The 21,282-nt window shown below is 37.3% G+C and overlaps 1 protein-coding gene across 4 annotated transcripts; it reads right to left on the bottom strand.

The window, feature by feature from the left end:
* Positions 1-1,000: 1,000 nt before the first annotated feature.
* LOC128026001 (nesprin-2-like) lies at positions 1,001-20,517 on the bottom strand. 4 transcript variants are annotated; one of them, XM_052612664.1, is made up of 23 exons: positions 20,382-20,516; positions 19,851-20,045; positions 18,176-18,292; positions 17,592-17,747; positions 15,869-16,027; positions 15,439-15,605; positions 10,207-10,369; positions 9,544-9,731; positions 9,297-9,447; positions 8,710-8,892; positions 8,207-8,344; positions 7,899-8,093; positions 7,506-7,806; positions 6,039-6,107; positions 5,527-5,657; positions 5,302-5,425; positions 5,003-5,202; positions 4,311-4,511; positions 3,873-4,001; positions 3,510-3,701; positions 3,376-3,423; positions 2,765-2,805; positions 1,001-2,519 (listed from the first exon to the last, which is right to left on the bottom strand). In XM_052612664.1, the coding sequence occupies exons 2-23, from the start codon at positions 19,995-19,997 to the stop codon at positions 2,309-2,311; spliced, it is 3,411 nt and encodes a 1,136-aa protein (XP_052468624.1). In that variant the 5' UTR covers positions 19,998-20,045; positions 20,382-20,516; the 3' UTR covers positions 1,001-2,308. The 4 variants fall into 4 exon arrangements, with proteins under 4 accessions (XP_052468624.1, XP_052468627.1, XP_052468625.1 ...); XM_052612667.1 differs by lacking the exon at positions 20,382-20,516 and adding an exon at positions 18,892-19,036 and having other exon boundaries at positions 19,851-19,998; XM_052612665.1 differs by lacking the exon at positions 3,376-3,423 and having other exon boundaries at positions 20,382-20,517.
* Positions 20,518-21,282: the final 765 nt, after the last annotated feature.

The raw sequence follows: 21,282 nt of genomic DNA, 5'->3' as shown, positions 1-21,282 counted from the left end.
AATTGCAGATGCAGTTGAATTTTCTTGCTACAAGTAATGCTGCATCCTGACACAATTCCTTGTGTAAAACCTGAAGTGTCCTAAGAAGCAGGTATTTGCAGGAATTAAAGCTAGGTGTATAATTTCTACACACGTCACCAAACAGTATTACAATGCTGTGTTCTGTCCTTCTGTGTGCTAGTCCCAATGTTCTTATCCCTTTGAAGGGATTACCTGAGTGAGTGAGTGCTAGGAAGGGTGTGCACTTCTGCGTCATCTTGCCGAGCAAATTAAGCAGGCGTCGTAGTCACATAATTAAAACTGTGCAAAAAAATATTGGGAGCACAGTGTCAGTTGTACCCTTTGAAATTCTTCTTTCTGAAGTGCCCTTCAGAGGTGGGGTTATCTTGTTTGGAACACAGCATGAAAGTCATTTTCAAATAATTTCCCCAAACACTCCCTCATCTTCCATTGTTTGGACAAACAGTCTTAGACTCAAGCTGTTATGCTCAGATTAGCTTTTTAATCGCTCTACTGTGTTTACAGTTTTTGTGGAATTAACCTACTACTAGTTATCTACCATATTATCCGGACTATAAGTCACACTTTTTTTTCATAGTTTGGCTGGTCCTGCAACTTATAGTCAGGTGAGACTTATTTATCAAAATTAATTTGACATGAACCAAGAGAAATGAACCAATAGAGAACATTACCCTCTCCAGCCATGAGAGGGCGCTCTATGATACTCAAATGTGCTCCTGTAGTCTACCACTGAGCAGCATAGAGCGCCCTCTCATGGCTGGAGAGGGTAATGTTTTCTCTTGATTCTCGTTTTTTTTTTTTTTTTTTTATTGGTTCTCGGTTCTAAATAAATGCGACTTATAGTCCAGTGTGACTTATATGTTTTTTTACTCATCATGACTAATTTTTGGACTGATGCGACTTATACTCAGGTGCAACTTATAGTCCGAAAAATACGGTAATTAAACTGAGGTAACTGAAAATAAATTGCACACTTCAGTAGCAAAACTAAATTCATTTTTATTGTATACAGTTGCAAAATAAATATGTGGGAATTAAAGGAGTGAATGCTTGCATATTTGTACATGTTTTTTTCTTTAGTAAAATTGACTTCAAAACAAAACATATCTAACTTTATATTCTCTTCAACCATTGTTTGACACTGACAGAGCAAGGTTTGTTGCAAAATAAATTCATAATAAAGTGAATGTTTTTTAAAGTTATTAACAGATATTTATTTCATAGTCTATTTTAGTTAACCCATAATGTAATCCATACTATTACAATTTAATTCAAATTGTGAAAAAACAAAACAAAACAGGATGACCAGCACTCTTTTAGTAACTGTAATGAATTATAAAACGCTTTGACACTTGGCAGTTAGAATGAGTGAAAGAGTGAATAATGGCTTCTTAAAATATCAACATCACAACTGACTTTCACTAGGTAAAAAAAAAAAAAGCCACATACAATCTTGTGGACAATTTTGAAATGTGTTTCTATGGGACGCCTTAACCATTCAGCAAAAAAATGCAACTGGACAATAGACTTTCCTGCCAGAAAAAATCTAGCTATAATCTATAAAACATAATCAGATATAATTTATATCTCCACTGAGTTCATTTACCAATCATAATTAAATCATTTCAGTAGTTTAACAATATTTACACACACAAAAACAACACTCAATAAATTAAACAAAACACTTCCATTTGCACACACCCTGATGCCTCTCTGTCTCTCCTCCATGGCTTTGACCAAGAAATGGCAGCTAAGAGAGCTACAATTAAAATATATTCATCATTGCAAGTCATTTTAGTTTGACAGCTAGAAATAAGACTGTGTGAACATTGATATTTAAGCAAGCCCCATCACTCAGACATACTGTATAAACAGGGCTTCAAGTAAAGAAATACAGGCTCACTCAAAGCCTAAGAGTGAGCTATAGATTCAGTTATGTTCATATTTAAAAAATAAATACATTTGTGTGGAGTATTTCAACGTTTCAGTGGATGTGCTGCTACATACTATACAGTTAGAAAACTAGTGCACCTTTGATGAGGAACCCTTGCCATTCTGTTGTTTCTGAAGATAAGGTTCGAACCTCTGTAACAGACTTCAGATCCAGAAACAAGATTTGATTGTTGCAGGAAAATCTTTAGAAATCTCAAACCCAAGGGCTTTCAGTCAGATTAAACAGCTACAGGATCGGCTACAGGAGAGTTAACCAGGAGGCTTGGACTACATCCCATTTCCTCTACTGATTCAGCTGTAGCCATGTGTTAGTGAAGGGTACGTGTGTTCCTTTTCATGTGGGTGGAGGTCCGTTGATATAGAGGAGCATGGGGTAAAAGGATCGGGCAAAGTTGTTGGAGAGAGTGCAGCTGTAGTCATCTTCTGAGAGAGGCACCAGACACGCCACAACCAGCAGCAGAAGGAAGAGGATGTGGAGGGGGAAAGCTGCTCGTAGGACACGATATAGGAACAGTCTCGCTGGGGACGAATTAGACTTGCCAGCCCTGCAGTAAAGACAGAAAGTGTAGATTTTTTACACTACTGCTCAAGAGTTTGGGTTTTGTCTTTTTTTTTTTTAAATAAACATTTATTCAACAGGGATGCGTCTGATCAAAAGTGATAGTTAAGGCTTTTGTATTGTTACAACTTTTTATTCATCAGTGAAGCCTGAAGTGGTTTGCACACAAAAACATTAAGCAAAATAACTGTTTAAGCATTAGAACATATATACATATAGATCAGCGTGTACCTGACACTCCCCTGCGTAACAGCGTGAACTCCTGCGGCTTCCTAGAGAGAAGAAAAATAAGGTAACACTTTAGTAAAGGGTCCAATTCTTACTAATAACTAGTTGCTTATTAGCATGCCTATTATTAACATATTGGCTGTTTATTAATGCTTATACAGTACGTATAATGCATGGCATCCATAATCCTACCCAATACCCTAAACTTAACAACTACCTTATAAACTATTAATAAGCAGCAAATTAGAAGTTAATTGAGGCAGAAATCATGGTTAATGGTTAGTTAATTGTGAGAATTGGACCTTAAAATAAAGTGTGACCAAAAATAACTCAGTGTTTTTTACCATCTTGTAACCATGATAAAAACAGACCAGTAAACTCATTTACTGTCACTTTCAAAACCAAACTCCCCAAGAGCATTGTTAGAAGACAAAATTACAATGACCTACGGCTGCATTCAATTTACAATAAAACTGTCCTATATCAATAATAAGAAAATTACAATTACAGTAGTAAACGTAGACTGTAAATAGCACCAGTTTATTTCACCAGAAAGTCAGATCCTTGTCATTTCCAGTCTGAACAGGGTGTTAATGGAGAGAGTGCTTCTGTACCTGGTGTTGTGTTGGTGCTGTCCTGCCCACATTCGGACCTGAAGAGTCCTGTGACAGAGCACAACCGAAGGTGAAACCAGCCTACCCTGCAGAGAAAGTTTTCGCTTGTGTATGTGAGACTGAATCAAACTTACCAATCTGCTTTGCAGTGTGTCCAGGTCGTGCGCGATTTGTCTGATCAGCAGTCGTAACTTGTTGCTGATGACGTGAACCTTCTCTTTGGCCTCCAGGGTGTCTTCTCCGTGGTCCTGTAGCAGGATCTGTGAGGAGATCTCCTGCAGGCAGAACACCTCTCTCTCACGAGATTGTAAGTCCTGCTGAACAGCCTATTATGCACAAAAAAACTACTTTAACTTAACAGTTAAAAAAATACATAAATTTAACCCATATAATAAAGTTATGAATTTAGAAATTTTGTCCCATATTTAATAATTTATTGATCAAATATCATTATTTTTGTGGGGACATGTTTAGATGTGGTTGACACACTGTTATACCTTAAGTGAGTGTTGATGCTCTTGCAGGATGTTGAGGTCTGTGTTTCGGTCATGGATGTTGACCATGTAGCGCTGGCTCTCTGCTTTGGCTAACCACAGCAGCAGAGAGTGAAGAGTCTCATGAAACTCCTGTGAAAAATGAAAACGGAATACACAGATGAGTCTCTGTTCATTAAATGGTGCTTGTGTGTTTGGTTTAGGCTTCACTATATCAGGACCTTTACAAAATCCCTACAGGAAGTTACTGGCTTCAAGAACAACATGAACCCAGCATTTAAAAAAAAAAGTAACAAGTGCAAAGGTGTGAGTGCCCTGACATGTGCTTACTAAACACATGTTGTGTTGCAGTTGCACAACGAAACAAAACAACACTCATGGTATTTTGCTGTTATCTGAACTCTGTTTTCAGTGTCACTTTTCATGCATGTTTTTCCTCACCTGACACTCCATGAGTGCTTGATGCAGTCGGTGTTCCCAGCTGTCCAGGGCCACACAGGCCTGAGCCCATTTCTGATTGGCTGACTGCAGATTCTCACGCAGTTCTTGTAGTTCAGTGCTGTCGCCGTGCTGGAAGCCCCGCCCACTGAGATTAACACCAATCATCACTGATTTGTAGCCGTTAAAAGTCCTCTGCGTGTCCTTATGAAAGAACAAAATGGCACAATTAATCTATACAGTATATGCATAAATAATATACTGTAAAATGTGTTAATGTTTTTGAAAGAATTCTCTTAAACTCAGCAAAGCTGCATTTATTTGACTAATAATGCAGTAAAAATAATATTGTGAAAAAATATTACAATAAAAAAATTATTTTAATATATTTTATAATGTAATTATTCCTATGATGGCAAAACTGAATGCTCAGCATCATTACTGTTACATGAGCCTTCAGAAATCTAATGCTAATTTGCTGCTCAAGAATCATTTATTACTATTATGAATGTTGAAAACAGTTGTGCTGCTTAATATTTTCTGTGGAAACAACAATACATTTTTTTCAGGATTCTTGTCCAAGAATAAAAGTGTATATATTACATACATGCACTCTCTCAAGTGGCTTACTGTTTTATTACTTATTAGTTTCTGTTTGTCTGATTCTATCACTCTCTAAATCTCTCTCTCAGTACCTTTAGTTTGTGGATACTGCTCTCCATGTCTCTGATGGTGATTTTTGGCTGTACAGTTTGAAGTTTGTCTAGCTCAGGCATCACAGCGTTCAGCCATGCCATGACATCAGAGAGGTCAGAGTTGAGTTTGTGCCACTGCTGAAGATCCTGCGGCACGCTGCACGACTGTACTTCCAGGAGCTCCCATCGCTCAATCACACCTGAGGCCACAGATCCGAAGGGCAAAGGTCAGATGTCACTGAAACTCAACTGATGTATGAACATGTCTGTAAAAGTCTGTGTACATAATATAGCAGTACCCGTCTTTTCTGCGACGGAGAGGACTGTCAAACCCTGATCATCCAGTTGTTCTTCCTCGCTCAGAATCAGTTTCACTCGCTTTATACTGTCTATACTGCCAGCACACTCAAACATGAGTTTATCCTGAAGGATGAGAGAGAGGAAATGGTACACAAAATGTATTTATATGTGTGTGCCAAGGTTAAAGTGTGTTTAGTGAGTGTGATGCATGTGTGAGGACTCACATAGGCCTGTGGGTGATACTGAGCACTGTTGTCAAAGGGTGAGGATGTGAGACTGCTTATAATCTCTCTGTTCGCTCGCTGCCTGTCTGGGGCATCAGGAGAGTGCCATGTCTCCACCACTGACCTTCCTCCTATGCGAGAGACAGAGCAAGATGTTTTAACTTCTAATACCAATCAAAACAAGCATGCAAAAAGTCATCACAGCATGCTACAGAAACAAAAATAGAATAAAGATGCATATGGTGGCAAAACTGACATGCATTATGAAAAACATCTGTACTGCAACACATGCAGAGGAAGGTTTTTGGCAAACATAAAAACAAGCATCATGGGATTTCAAGAACATGGGCAGCTGCTAGAGAGACAAAGTTGTTATCCAGCCAGGCAGTGAGCACAAAGCAAAAACTGTCTATTATATTTCCAGATTAAGGAAGGAAACATGTCACATATGCTAAAGCACCCATGTAATGTGCAGTGAGAGCACTGACAGCATGCAGCAGGCTGATGCCTACCGGACACAGCCTTCAGAGCTTTAGATGTAGCTTTAAAAAATAACTGAGAGCTCTCAGTGACTTCTACATCTGCAACAGAAGAGCAGCAGACAGACAGAGATCTAGAGACACTATAACAGACAGATAACAGACATCTAGACTAATGAAGAGTCAAATATCAGACAGAGAGATCTAGATAAACTAGAGTGTCAAATAGATAGATGTCAATATACAGTATAAAAAGCGGCAGACAACAGTAAGATATATGGATCATTGTATAATTAGTGGTACATTTCACAGCAACAAGATCTTCATTTATTATTAAAATCAAGTTATATCTATTATTGTTACTTAATGGACCTGAGCTAACATGGACTAACAATGAACTGCTGTATTTGTATTAACTAATGTCAACAAAAATTAAAAAATACTGTAACAAATATATTGCTCATTGTTTGTTAATGCATTAAATAGAGTAAACAAATGGAACCTTATTATAAAGTACTACCCAATATGCTTTATTAACAAAACGACTATTGGTTTCTTTATATATTTCTTTATATATAACTAGTTGGGAAGCTTAATTATTATTACACCATTTTAATAAAACAATGTAAAAAACTGCAAATTAAACAAAAGTTGTAAATAAATATTATTAGTTATACAGAAAAAAAAACACTATTTAAGTTTTTCTATACTTCAAAATGCCATAGTTAATCCAATGTGTTATTTGCAATTTCTTTGAATTGTTTGTTAAATTTACTAGCAAGTCGATGGAGGCAAAAGCTAACAAAACCTAAGTAGAAAAATATTTTCTTAATTCAAAGAAAATGAAATCCAAAATGTAAAAAACTTTTTTTTTTTTTTTTGCTGAATAATTTAGATGTTAGAAAGATATTTAATATAGATACATTGTACCTTATTTTTTTATTCATTATTTTGAACTCAAAGCCCAATCGCACAATAACAGACATTGCAAAAAACATAATTTAAGGGACATTGAGGCAATTTTAAGCAATAAAATATTTACATTTTCTTAAAAATATTTGGAAAAAAAATTATTAAAGGACATGAAATGCACCCTAAATTGTAGAATGACTCATATAATAGATAGAGAGATCTAGATACACTATTACAGATTAGTAGTGCATCTATAAAGACTAATAGATCTACATTTACCTAAAAGTGCAGCAGATGACAGATAAAGAGATCTACATAGATTGTAACAGAGCAGCATATTACAGAGAGTGATTAACTCGAACAGAGCAGTACATAACAGACAATGATACAGACATGCTAACAAACCAGTGAAGAAGAAACAGACAGATATAGGCACTCTTACACAGCGTCATGTAAGAGACAAAGAATAATTGTGCAACATATAGCAAACAGAGCGATCTAGAAACATGAACACAGTGGCCTTACAACAGACAGACAGATCTAGATATACTCTAATAGAGCAGTATAGACCAGTCTGTGAAGAGATACCTGATAGGGCACTGTAGAACATCAACTCCTCATCATCCTCTGGAGATGAAGATCCTCCCACATCAACTGTGTGGTCCCACTCCAGTGGGATTGAATCCACACTGACAGGCGTCTCACGCCCGGAGCGCTCCAGAGCAGGGTGTAACAGCTGGGATACGGCCTGACGTACTGTCAGAGGAACATTAGAGCTCAGAGCAGCCTCCTCTTCCTCCTCTCTTTCTCTCTCCCACACCCCACTGAAATCAGCCGAGTCCTCTGGATCTGTGTCTCTGTCTGAGAACTCTCGGTCCTCCTCAAGCACCTATGAAAAGAAAAGAGTGGGAAGGGTAAAAGTTAGTAATCAATCAAGAGTGTATTGTTCAGAGTTTGTGAGATGAGTCTTTTCAAACTGACCGGGCGTCTGCTGATAAGACGGTGGTGGAATCGGGCGACTCTGCCAAACACTTCCTGGCAGTAAGAGTGCAGCTCCTCTAGTTCATCTTCGATGAGTACAGCATCCAGTGGAGCACTCTTCTGGATCAGGTTCTCTCCAAATACGATCAGAGCATCAATCTTATTGGTGTTAAGAGTGATCTCCTGCTGAAATGCCTGCAGGAATCAAATAATAAATTATTTTTCACTGTGTGACCAGACTCATTTAACGGTCTAACCCTTTAATAGTAATAACATAATTTTTTAATACATAAAATCAGTGTACTGACGTTTAGTTGACGCATCTTTTCATGGATATCACTTTCTGAAAAATGCTCCACATTGGTGAGCTGAAGGTCCATTTCAGTCAGCCAGACCAGAATCCCCTCCCTTGTTCCTTCAAAGTCTTCACGCTGGGATGTGAAGTGCTGCACAGAGGAAAAGCATTTACAGTTGAGTTTTGCCCCTAAAAGTATACTTTGTTATCATGGAAACGATGAACTGAAGGTCAGATATGCAATTCATTTGAACATTCTCACAGGTTTTTAGGTTTATTAGGTACCATTTCCAAACCAGTCAGTATTTGAAAAATGTATATATATATATATATATATATATATATATATATATATATATATATATATATATATATATATTAAAAAGTACTGTTCAAAACTTTGATATATATATATATATATATATATATATATATATATATATATATATATATATATATATATATATATATATATATATTACTGAATTTTGAACAATAGTATGAACCAAGTCTGACCTTTAACCTGCGGAGAACAGCGGCCACTCTCTTCTGTAGCGTATCCCAGCGTTGGTTTCCCTCATTCACCATCAGCTTTAGCTTACTGGCACCATCTGTCCGGTTCTCTCGTGCCAGACGTCGGTATTGTTTGTTCACCAGTTCCAGCTGTGTCTGGCGCTCTTGAACCTGGCGTTGGAACGCCTGCGTGTGTGCAAGTTTAAAAAAAGTAGAGCATTGTGTTAGCAGCGCAAAAGGTTGTGGGTTCGATTCCCAGGGAACACACATGGTAAAAAAAAATGTATAGCCTGAATGCAGCTTTGGATAAAAGTGTCTTCCAAATGTAAAAGTCACTCTGGCATCTGTGGTTCAATTAAGAATCATAAACATCTACAGAACATTTATATTGCATTAAAGGTTCTGTATAGTTGAAAAGTTTTATAGTTGAATATTAAAATGTTATTTTTGTTTCACTAAGAAAAAAAAAAGTTATTTTAAGAATGGTTCACTGAAAGGTTCTTCGAGGAACCAAAAATGGTTCTTTTATGCTATTACTGAGATAATGAAAGAGCTACTATTTGTGAAAAAATCCTTAAAAAGATCTAAACCTCAAACTTTTTGAGTTCCTCTTTAGCACAGGTGTAAGGTACATCTTTGGTGGCAGGGTTGACTGCTGTACATTCTGCCATGCTCAGCCACTCTTCAAAGCGTGAATAGTCTTCCAGGATCTTGCACCACAGACGCCATGTCTCCTCAATCCTGCAGGGGACAGTATAGAATACATTGGTCAGAGAAAAAAAACTAATTAGTAACATTGATGCAGCCAAACATGCTGATTTGGGTGTTTGTATTGACCTCATTCTCCTCTCCATAGACATGGCACATATGTTCCTCCAGCGGCGGTCCAGGCTGAAAGTGGTCTGCTGAATGGAGTCGTCCTCTCCATCGCTGCTACAAGCGTCCGCATCATGCAGCAAAACATCACACAGCGTCAGAACAGATGCCACACCATCTGTGTGCTGTTCGATGTCTCTCTGCAAGTCCTAGTGGAGACCAACAAAATCACACTCTAAAGGCCCATTCACAACAAGGACAATAACTATAAAGTTCTAATAATCGTTTTAATTCTATGAGAATGGGAAAGTTCACACCACAATTATAACAATAACAATACAGAAGAGCAATATTGTTGGATGCAATTTCAAAATCCATCCTGCCTTAAAGAGTTTGAGCATTCTTGGTGCAAATGGACAGAAGACTAACATATACCAAAAAACTCGTCTAAGAAAGATGACATCGCCAAGACATCAAAATAATACAACAAAGGAGGAATATACACTTAAACATGTAAACATTACTAGGCTTTAGTGGCCCTGTTTACCTATACTCTCTGCATAAAGTACTGGTGCTTAGATAAATCTTCTGCATAACACATTGTGCTTTTTGAAGGCATAAAATAAGTACTTGAAGCATGTTAGGTATAGTTACTGTGGTTTTGTTATTAAATGCACAGATTACCTGATGCTCTGCTAGTTTGCGGTGTATCTCATCACTGTGGCAGATGCTGTAGATGATGGGTTTGGCCAGCTCACCCTCGACGCCGGAAAGCCAGGTACGGAGATTAATCATGTTCTTATCCAGCTGCTGCACTGTCCCGAGCGTCTCCTTCAGCTTCCTCACCCTGAAATACAATCAGTCAGTCTGTCAATTTCTTTATTTTTTTGCTGGCATTCAATAGAACAGTGTAAGAGGAGACAGGAGGCAATAAGAGAGAGGAACAAGCTTGGCAAAGGACCATAAGGACTCAAACCCAAGTTGCACAAAGTCACATTTGGCTTTCATAACAAAAAAAAGACAACTTTTTAAAACAGAATGATATCTTATTTTATTTTTACCTATTCTAGACCCAGTCTTAGAATTTTCAGTCATTCATTCAAAAAAAAAAAATTATTACATTACTTAAAAACTATCATATTCTAAACAGAGTGAAATAAACTATTTTAACAACCTTTGTATATCAAATAGTTTGTATCACTTCACAGTAGTTAAGAGTTTTGATTGGTTGGACATTTGCTTTCCTATAGAGTGCAAACTGTCTTTCAACTTTTTTAGTGTCCTTATTCCCATTTATTTTCCCATAGTGGAAAAAGTATTTGCTAAAGCAATTTCTGCAGTTAAAAATGATTTTTTAGAAAAATAAGTTGGAAATTGTTGATATGAAACACGGTTTTACCAACACGTCTTTAGAGGTTAATAGGTTATCGCTAAAAAACGATTTCCCTATGGAGACAATAAATGGGATTTTTATTTCAGGAACCTAGAAGATATGGATATAGAAATTAATTCTTTTTTGTTATGAGTTTTCTTCTGTGTGGAATAGGAGGACCAGTTCACATAAAAAGCAAACATTCCTTGACCTAGTGTCATTCCTATACAGCAAACAGCCAGCTGACGTTTACAAAGACAATACAGGACAAAAGGCTTTTTATTAGGTCTGAGTGTGCAATGACCCATGCCAGGTCCGTCTGTCGCACTCTATTCAACCCATACAAGAACACTGAGTGTTAGGACTATCATGTAGACAGCTTTCACGCCACTCTAAGAGTGACGTCATGTGACTAAGAGGATGGGGGCATTCCTTCATAGTCATGTGACATTTCCAATGGAGGTCTGACCAAAACAAATCAGAGTGCTGATGTGGAAGAAGTGACATCACACAACAACTCACCTGCAGGTGACAGCAATGCATTGAATCACTCGAGGGTTTATGCTTACTGTGACAAACACAAGTGCTATTTGCACAATCACAAACAAAATGAAGAGAAAACACACTTTAATAGAATAGCAAATGCATGCAGTCACTCAAAATATTTTGGTGCAATGAAATAAGGCAATGTAACAAGATGTCCTCTGTGTCACATTAATTTAAACATAAAAGTCTTAAAAGATGACAAGATTTAGAAAGATATACTTCATAAATAAAACATTATTTATGCATGATGCATGCATCTTTGCAGCCTGTTTTTGGTGCATATCTGTTTAGAATTGAGAACATGCACCATTTGCACATCACCAGCATGCATGTCCTCCCTAAAAACAAGTGTGTTTTCCATGCAAAGCAGAATCTGGTCAGTCCAGCACTGAAGCTAGTGTTAACCACTGAACACACACAAACTTTCAAAAACACTGCCCCCCCCCCCCCACACAAATTCACATGAACACTCATATACGCTTATATGAAAACCCTGTGTGTGTGTGCACGCGTATGTGTGTGCAATTAGCAAACACTCACTCGCAGACTGGTGAGGCTCCATGGCTCTCCCGTGTTAGCATCAACATGTCTGTCTTAATGGCTGTGGCTGATCTCACACACGCTCTTCTCACAGAGCGTGAGCTGCTGTATACTCCCACCCTCCTGTCCCTCTGTCATACTCAACCCCTCCTCTCTCTCGCTCTCACTGAATGGCCATGAGATGCGTCATTTACAGTGGAGCTGGTGAGGATACTCCATTTTCCCATCACTTTCTTGAACTGCATTACAAATACAGCAAGTGGTTTTAAAAATGTAGGAATATTTATATACTGTCATATCACAGACTGTATCATAATTAGATGCTACAGCATTTTGGTGCGAGCAAGCATATTTTACAGATGGTTACAGGGATGTCGTGGAAAGTTTTATGTCTTTTATTATGATTCAAACTTCTCCAACATGCTTAATTTCAAGCAGTTCAGCTAAATGAGCTGAGAATTCTGGGCCACAGGGAACCACGTTGGTGGGCCTCACAGAAGCAGAGCTGCTTGTCAAATGCTTTCAGTCTTTAGAAGAGGGTAATTCACGAGTGTTGGGAAGATTCAGAGCACACTTCAGTACTCTGAAGGGTTCTATTAAATCGTCCCACTTCACGGTTAGTCAGTATTTGATATACATTCATGATGATATTCATGTTGGATAAAGATTGTTAAAACGTGGAATATTATTTGTGAGGAGGAGACACACAAAACTCCACATACACAAAGAGGCAATGCTGTCACAGCCCAAAATAATCTTATGGCAAACTTGTTGCCATAGAAGCAATTCCAGCTATATGGGTCTAAACTTCCAAGTGGGAACTGAAAAAAATAAAAATAAATTGGCATTCAAGCGCTTTGGTCAACATCTCACAAAGGAGTGTAAAATTGTCCTTTAAACAGGGAGTAGAGAATTTTAATTAACTTTCCTGAATGAGAATCTTCAAGATCATTTATGTGTGTGTGTGTTTGTGTGTGTTCTTGTTTTTGTGACATATCAGGACACAACTCTGTATAATGACATGGGTATGACACAGGTATTACAAGGAGAGGGTGACTTATGAGGACATAACCCATGTCCTCATTTTTCAAAATGCTTATAAATCATACAGAATGAGTTTTTTTGAGAAAGTAAAAATGCACAAAGTTTCCTGTTAGGGTTAGGGTTAGGGTTAGGGCTGGTGTAGGGCCATAGAATATACAGTTTGTACAGTATAAAAACTATTACGCCTATGGGATGTCCCCACTTTTCACAAAAACAAACGTGTGTGTGTGGTGTGTGTCTGTGTGTTTTTAGCAGGGGTATTTTCAGCATAACATCTGTCCCATGTTTGCCCTTTGTCCAGCAATAGAGAGCAGGGTTTTGTAAGACACCAAGAGTTCAATAATACAATGGCTGCCATCACTCAGCAAATAGCAGAAGAGCAGACGGACTAGCCTTGATGCTGATTGGCAGAGAGACACAATAAGTGTAGACAGAAGACTTATGGGATGGCGAGTGGACACAAAGGCCTGTGCCAGCAGACATCAGCTCCCACGTGTGCAGATGCTGTGAGGGTGAACTCTGCTGTTCTTTTAGCTGACAAAAGAGTCGGACGTGTCTATGTCAACCTCTATAATCCTGCTTAGAGACTTGTCTCAATCACACACTCCCATTTGCAAGTTGTGTGAGTGACACACACAAATATGTACACATAAACAGCCATTATAACATTTAGGGTTGGTAAGATTATTTTAAATGTCTTTGAAAGAAGTCACCTATGCTTACTCAAGGCTACATTTAAGAGTTACAGTAAAATATTATTACAAATACCTTTTTTCTATCTTAATATACTTTAAAATGCAATTTATTTCTGTGATGGCAAAGCTGAATTTTTAGCAGCCATTACTTGAGTCTTCAGTGTCAAACGACACGATTCTTCAGAATCTAGTATGGAGCTCAAGAAACATTTCTTATTAATTTCAATGTTGAATACGATTGTGCTGCTTCTTTGTGTGGAAACTGTGATATATTTCTTTCAAGATTCTTGGATGAAAAGAACAGTATTTATTTGATTTTGTAATATGATAAATCTCAGTGTCCCCAAACTTAGTAAATATGGGTACTGTATAGTATATATTAACATATCTCTTCAGATGAAGCAAATATAAATTACAAATAATCTCTAAACACTTGACAGTGACAATGAAAACAGAGCAACCAGCTGAGACAGGCTGAGGCATGCTGGAGTCATGCTTGTGAACTTTGACCTCAGACACAGTAAAAACAAATGACTTCAACAACATTATCGACACAAGCTCAAGCCATCACTAAAACACTTTCTTTATGCACACAAAGTGAATTTAAAGGAATAGTTGGATCATTATCCCTGACAGGGTCATCTTGTATCATCCTGAAGGTGTTTATAATTGGATAGCGAACAGCTGGCTGCATGCGTTTTGGTTAAACTCGTGCTCATGGAGTATCAGTGATTGATGGAAAGCAATACTGACAGGTGTAAAGCTCCAGCTCTAGGTGACAGCCGACAAACAGACAGGTCTCGTGCCTGGTTACCTACTGATCCACAAAGCTACATTTAGTGTCTACAGGCACCTGCACAGCTAGTGTTAGCTCTAAAACCTTGACATTAGTGGCACAGAGCCAGAGCTAACATGCAAATCGCTTATAGACGCTCAAGAATCTGCTCAGCTGGGAACTATGATAGAAATCTGTAGCAAGACATAATTTGTCTGTACACCTGTTTGCAAAGCAGAACAAGCAAACATGCTATTAACACAATAAAGAGGACTGTTTTTGAGATTCGGCTACCTACAGAATTTTAATTACTGTCAATGTGAATCTAGATTTTTGTCTTATAACCTCCGAAGAGGCTTGCTTAAGCAACACAATTACATTAAATGACATTCCACCAACTGTTGCAATGTTCCAGTTATATTTTGAATTGTGAAATTTACAGTCATAAAAAAAAGGCACTTTAATGGTTCCAAGAAGAACTTTCAAAGTCCATGGAACGTTCCACTGAACAAAAGGTTCTTTATAGTTGAAAAGGGTTCTTTAGATGATTGAAATATCCCTTCTGTTAAGAAAATAATGTTTCTTTTAAAAACTGTTCCCTAAATGTTCTTTGGGGAATTGAAAATGGTTCTTCCATGCAATTGCTGTGAAAAAGTGAAAATCTCTCTCTTGCAGTTTCTGACTCAGTGGATCTGATATTTACGATTCATTTGAATGTGACAAACTGCACTTCCTGTCTGTTAAATAAACATCTCAATGTGGCTGAGATGAATTGGATCAGTGTCAGATTAACATCACTGTGCCATGCATCTTACAAAGTACTTTGCAGTTCATATCCCGTGACCCAAATGCTTGTAAAATCCAGCAAAGTTCTCAATTAACTTATGCATCACCGTTTAGTATATTTGACCATGACCATGCTCATGGTTACTCTAAGGTCTTACCTGTCCTCAATGTGATCAAACAGATGCTGCCAGCGGTCGTTGATGTCCTTGATCTTGTCATTGATTTCTGTCTCTTTGGTCTTGTTGCTAGCAGTGATGAGTTGTTCTCCCAGCTGTTTCAGATGGGTCTTATTCTCACTAAAGAGGTTGATCTCCTCCATACAGTCCTAAATAGAGTGAACATTTGAGTGTAAGAGCCAAGGAAAGTAACGTTTGTTGTTTGTAACAATTAGGTGAAATATGGAAATTGTGTTAGCAACACAAAAGGTTGTGGGTTCAATTCCCAGGAAACACACATACTGGTAAAAATTTTTATAGCCTGAATGCACTGTAATCTGCATTGGATAAAAGCGTCTGCTAAATTCATAAATGTAAACAAATGTGGAATAAACATTTGTTTTGCTATCGTTTGTGAAGACCTCTGTCTCACCTTCTTGAGTTTCTCCACCATCTCCTCGATGCTCAGCTCAGCGCTGTGTGCCACCTTGTTTTCCGTCTGTGTCAGCCATTCACACAGCTCACGATTCTTCTCATTAAAAATGATCCAGGCATTCAGCCGGTCAGCAATCTCCTGCTTACGCAGAGACACCTACAGAGAGAGAGAGAAAATACATAAGAGATATGACAGCATGGCTGCAGCTCACACAGAGACAGGGAATCTGAGACCTGAAACCACTAAAGATGTGCAGGTCACCAAAATCAAAAGAAAAACACAATGTTTTTTGCATTCTGACAATAATAAAATAATTTTGTAAATAAAAAAATAATAAAAATATTTGAATATGAATTATGGAAGTCTTGTTGTACTGCCTTTATGCTGATTTAAAAAAAGCTTAAAAAATTATCACAGCAATGGAAATATAATGAAGTCTAACAAATCAATACTAAGAATAAAGGGAATTATAAAAAAACAAACAAAAAATTAAAATATGTGCATATTGTTGTAACAATTTCTGGGACAAATGTACTTAATTAAAATCATTAAAATTGTCCATTATTTTATTTTTTATTCAAAACAACGTCTTTCCATTTATGTATTTAAAGATCACTAGCCAAAACATCTTCATGAACTTTGTTACTCAAAAGTTTTAAAAACCAAACTAACTCAAAAGCTGCCACATGTGGACATCACTGTTACTAGGCAACACTTCCACCCCCCACACACTCACACTCCGGCGTGTGACAGACACACACTGGGAGTGATTTCCAAAACAAAGAGCTAAAGACTCCTGCTTCTATTCACTTCTGTATGTCTTTTTCAGTGTCCTTCACTCTATACCATCTGCTCTCTCATTCCAGTGTCAAAGACTCCCACCCACCCCAAAACTCCCACCAGACCCCCAAAACATAACCCCTGGATACTCCAGCCGACTGATACAGCACCATATTCATTAAAAACCGCAGCAAGACCTCATGCCAGTGATGCACAGGTACAGAAAGGAAATCAATACATGGTCACCAGAACAACATACATCAAAGAACTTCACAGGAACAATGACTCCAGCTAAATCAATGAGCGCTGAAGAAAAAACAAACAAACAAATCCTCACATCTGTTTCTCGGGTAGTGATGGTGTGCTAACATTGTATTTAAAATAGTTGGAATTCCTTTGAACATGTCGTCTGTGTAGGTTTACTTAGCAGAAGCTGGAGACAAAACGGTCTCCAAAAGTTAAATATAACAAAACATCCCTTTGTGGACATCCAGGATGTTTAATAAATCAATTAATGAAAAAAAAGCATTAATATTAAATAATTTAGATAAATAGTTATATAATAAAAACAAATAAATAAATAAGTTCTCTTTAAAGCATAGAGTTTTAGTTTAGGTTAGGTTTTACTCAATAGTAATTATAATTAACTTAAAAAAAACAACTAAAATGTTGTGTCTTCATTTAGATATCTGTAGGTAAACACGTGTTTTTAAATCTTTATGTTTTAAAAAGCTGCTAAGTATATACACCTTAAACTACATTCAAATAATACGGATTCATTCATTATCTTTTGCTGTTTAATATTTATACTTCTCACAAACTACGGTTTATCAGTCAGCTCAATGAATTCGATCTGTCAATGTTTAGATACAAGATTCCTGTAAGCATAAAATACAAAAGTCTCTGGTATGTCTGCTAGTTAAAGATATTTGTGTCTTACTTTGAGGCAGAGCTCTTCCCACTGGCAGTGCAGATGGTCCACTTGCTCCTGCAGGAGGAGGACGTCATCGGTGAAGATGTACTGGGACACGTCCGTCTTCATGGTGCTGAGCTCCGAAAGACTGACGACCCAGTCCTCTAAACAATCCTGAACCTCCTGCATAAAATAACACACAACAGTCACACACACTCACAGAAAACACTGCCAAACGTCCCAGCTCTGACTCACGCAGTCTCTCTCTTTCACCCTCTGGCCCAACGAGATTAAAGCCCACAGGACAAAGGGGGTGGGCAGGAGAGAGAGAGAGAGAGGGAGGAGGATCACAGCTGAATAAGCCTATAGCAGGGAGGAAAGGAAATCAAAAGTGTCATGCAACACAAACAAAAGCTGTTATGTGTGATTTTAGCACAAGCTAATGGTAACTTTCACCATTAGCTTTACTAGACACCACAACCGTTTAAGTGTTTTTTTTTTTATTACATTATTAAATTATGCCTTTATTGCTCTTTTATTGAAAAAAATGCTTAGTGAGTAATTCCTTATGAAGTGGAGCAAATCATTTCACCTCTTGGTGTTAAGTGTACCTTCACAAGGAGGCGTTCCTCTTCCATCTCGTCCTGCTGATCTGGGAGCGACTGCTTCAGTCTGGCTCGTACCTCCTCCAGGCACTGGGCCTGATCAGCTAGCCTGGTCTCCCATTTCTGCAAAATTATTTTAAAAACATATGAACAGAGGCTTCTTTAATGCTCTAACATGTTTTGGGGATGGACCTGACACAATTAAACATCAGTCAGGAAAATCTAAAATAATGCAGAGAAAACACACATGCATGCACCAACACACACTAGTGTGGGGTCATCACAACACACACACATCTACATGTTAATACAGTACACACACGTCACATATTCATTATAATACAAGTAAAACCATATTATAATAAGACACTACACAGAGGATAAATCCAGAGAATATGGCAAAATATTTCAGTGCGCTGGCATTCATTTTATAAGGTGTTGCATGAGAAATAAAGACTTACAATGTACTGTAAGACAAATTCAAAAAGGCTGAGACTGACAGGGAGAGCTATAAATCCCTAGACAGGCTTTACTATAAACCCTTTAGCACATGTCAGGTGCATGTACTCGTGAACACACACACACACAATGTCTATGTTTTCTGTGTCTTCATATTATCTAAACTAAAATCAAAGTCAACCATGAACGAGGAGGAGAGAAACAGACAAATAGACAGTGACAGACAAAGAAAGACAGCCACACAGACAGACAGACAGACAGACCTGCATGAAGACTTTTCAGGTCAGGAACACTGATGTTGAAATGATTGTGCTTGTGGTTGTGTAGTAGTGTGTGTAAAGGTCTGATCTGGATTAGTCCAGCTGTTGAATCAGAGGGAATGTAGGTCAAACTCAGCTGGACTCATTCCTGCACAAAACCAACATAATACAATATCTTCTTATTCTTCACACACAAACACAATCCAACATTTATTGTTGCCCTGTATCATTCTAGAGTGGTAATCTATAATGGGAGACATTATTCCCGTTGAAGTTATTTTCATACACGGACAGAGAGTTAATAATAGTTGTTCTATGGAACAACTATAAAAAGGTGTTCATAAGATTGACAAACCATAAACAGCTATTTCCTATCTAACCTGCTATTTCTTAACTAATCATAAAATCATATAAAATCATAAAAATTCCAAGGGCAAATTTCACTTAGCAGTAGCTGTTTTATTATATAAACTTTACCCTCATAAATGCTGATATGTACACTAGATAGGAATGATATCTGACATCTAGAACATACTTTCCTATTTGTTCATGATAACCGGATAAGGAAAAAAAATAAACAATTATAGGAATTTGCCCCTTACAATAATATAGTTCTAGATGGTAATATATATATATATATATATATATGTAGTATATATGATATTTCTTGTAAAAAGAAATTCTGGACATTTCTATGATTTTTAAACAATTCCTTACCCAGGTTTAGATTAGAAGTCAGAATTTTCTAATATTTCTAGGTTTCCATGATCATAGGAAAACTATTTTAGAAAAGAAAGTCACACATACACACTCAAATAGCTTTATTTGTTTCCCATGTGACCTAAAAAAATAACTGACATTACCATATAAGTCTACATTGTAAATGCAACAGAAGGTCTATAGAACTAAACAATAAAACACAAGAGTTAGCTCCTATTTTAAAACCAGTCAATCCATCTTACCTTTATGATGTCAGATGTGAGAGTCTTTCTCTTTCCCAGCATGCACTGGCCCTGCTCCCAGTCCTCCTTCAGGGCTGTCAGGTCTGTCTGCAGCTGAATCTGCGTCTGCGGGTCACTCACTGAGAACAACTGCCTGCCTACCTCCATCACAGACAGATACGCAGAGACTGACCTTTGAAACAACAGCTCTGTTCGCTTTACAGGGACAGCGAGAGAAAGAGAGAGAGGAGGGAGAGAATAAAGGGTTCAAACAAAAAAGAGAGGGAGAAATAGTGAAACAAACAAACAAAAAACAACAACAACACACTTTTGTCACTAACAACTGCAAGCAAATGTGTCAATATGATTAAATCTCATTATACAATATATTAAAATAGAAACATTTATTTTCAATTATAATAATATTTTACAGTATTTGCCTAAAGGTATTTTTAATCAAATAAATGCAGCCTTGGTGAGAATAAAAAACTCCAAACTTTTCAGCAGTAGAGTATGTACAGTAGAGTGTGACAGTGATAATAATCTTGTTACCTTCAGATCTTCCAGAGGCACAACTGTAGGATACTACAGTATGTGGGACCGGCAGATGACAAGACTGTGTGTGTGAGTGTGAGGAGTTTGTGGAGTGTCTGCATTGTGTGTATAAAGGTGCCAGTGCTGTATGAGCCCTTCCACTAGAGCGCGCCGTTGAGTCCCTCTCTGCACTGCTCCCTGCTAGTGCTCTCTCAGCTGAGCCAGTTTTAACAGGAAGTCACTCCTGAGGGCACAGGCAAAGTGGTTAGTAAAAACATGTTGAATTTTCAATATAAAACTTCCAGGTAGGCCTATCACTTAATATTTAAAAAAAGTAGGTCCTTTTTTTTCCATGAAAAAGTGATAAAATACTATATTACATTACGGTTTAAAAGTTTGGGGTCAGTAAGATTTTTTTTTTTTTTAAGTCTCTTATACTCATAAGTGCTGCATTTATTAGATCAAAAATACAGAAATGACTGTAATATTGTGAAATATTATTATAATTTTAAACAACTTTTTTCTGTTGTTAGTTATTCCTGTGATGGCAAAGCTGAATTTTCAGCATCATTACTCCAGTCTTCAGTGTCACATGATCCTTCAGAAATTCTTCTAATTTGTTGATTTGGTGCTCAAGAAACATTTCTTACTGTTATCAACATTGAAAACTGTTGAGCTGCTTCAGGTATTTTTTTGGAAATCATGAAACATCTTTTACAGGATTTCTTGATGAATAGAAAGCTCAAAAGAACCTTTATTTGAAAATACAAATTAAAACATAAAAACATGTCTTTACTTTAACTTTTGAGCAATTTAATGCATCCTTGCTGAATTAAAGTACTGATTTCTTTTTAAAAATCTTACTTACCCAACCTCTGAATCATATTGTATGTCATAAGCAACTATACAAAATCATATT

Source organism: Carassius gibelio, chromosome A13 (genome assembly GCF_023724105.1).
Source record: "Carassius gibelio isolate Cgi1373 ecotype wild population from Czech Republic chromosome A13, carGib1.2-hapl.c, whole genome shotgun sequence".
Taxonomy (NCBI): Eukaryota; Metazoa; Chordata; class Actinopteri; order Cypriniformes; family Cyprinidae; genus Carassius; species Carassius gibelio.
The sequence above is the reverse complement of the archived record's forward strand: the minus strand, read 5'-3'. Positions and strand labels throughout refer to the sequence as shown.

What these genes read in the sequence shown, in the direction of transcription:
- LOC128026001 (XM_052612664.1), bottom strand. Translation starts at nt 19,997, where the DNA reads ATGGAGGTAGGCAGGCAGTTGTTCTCAGTGAGTGACCCGCAGACGCAG. An exon ending in TGGTGGAGAAACTCAAGAAG is followed by an intron (nt 15,606 to 15,868) that starts GTGAGACAGAGG and finishes CACTCTATTTAG; the next exon opens with GACTGTATGGAGGAGATCAA. An exon ending in AGGAACTCAAAAAGTTTGAG is followed by an intron (nt 8,893 to 9,296) that starts GTTTAGATCTTT and finishes GCACACACGCAG; the next exon opens with GCGTTCCAACGCCAGGTTCA.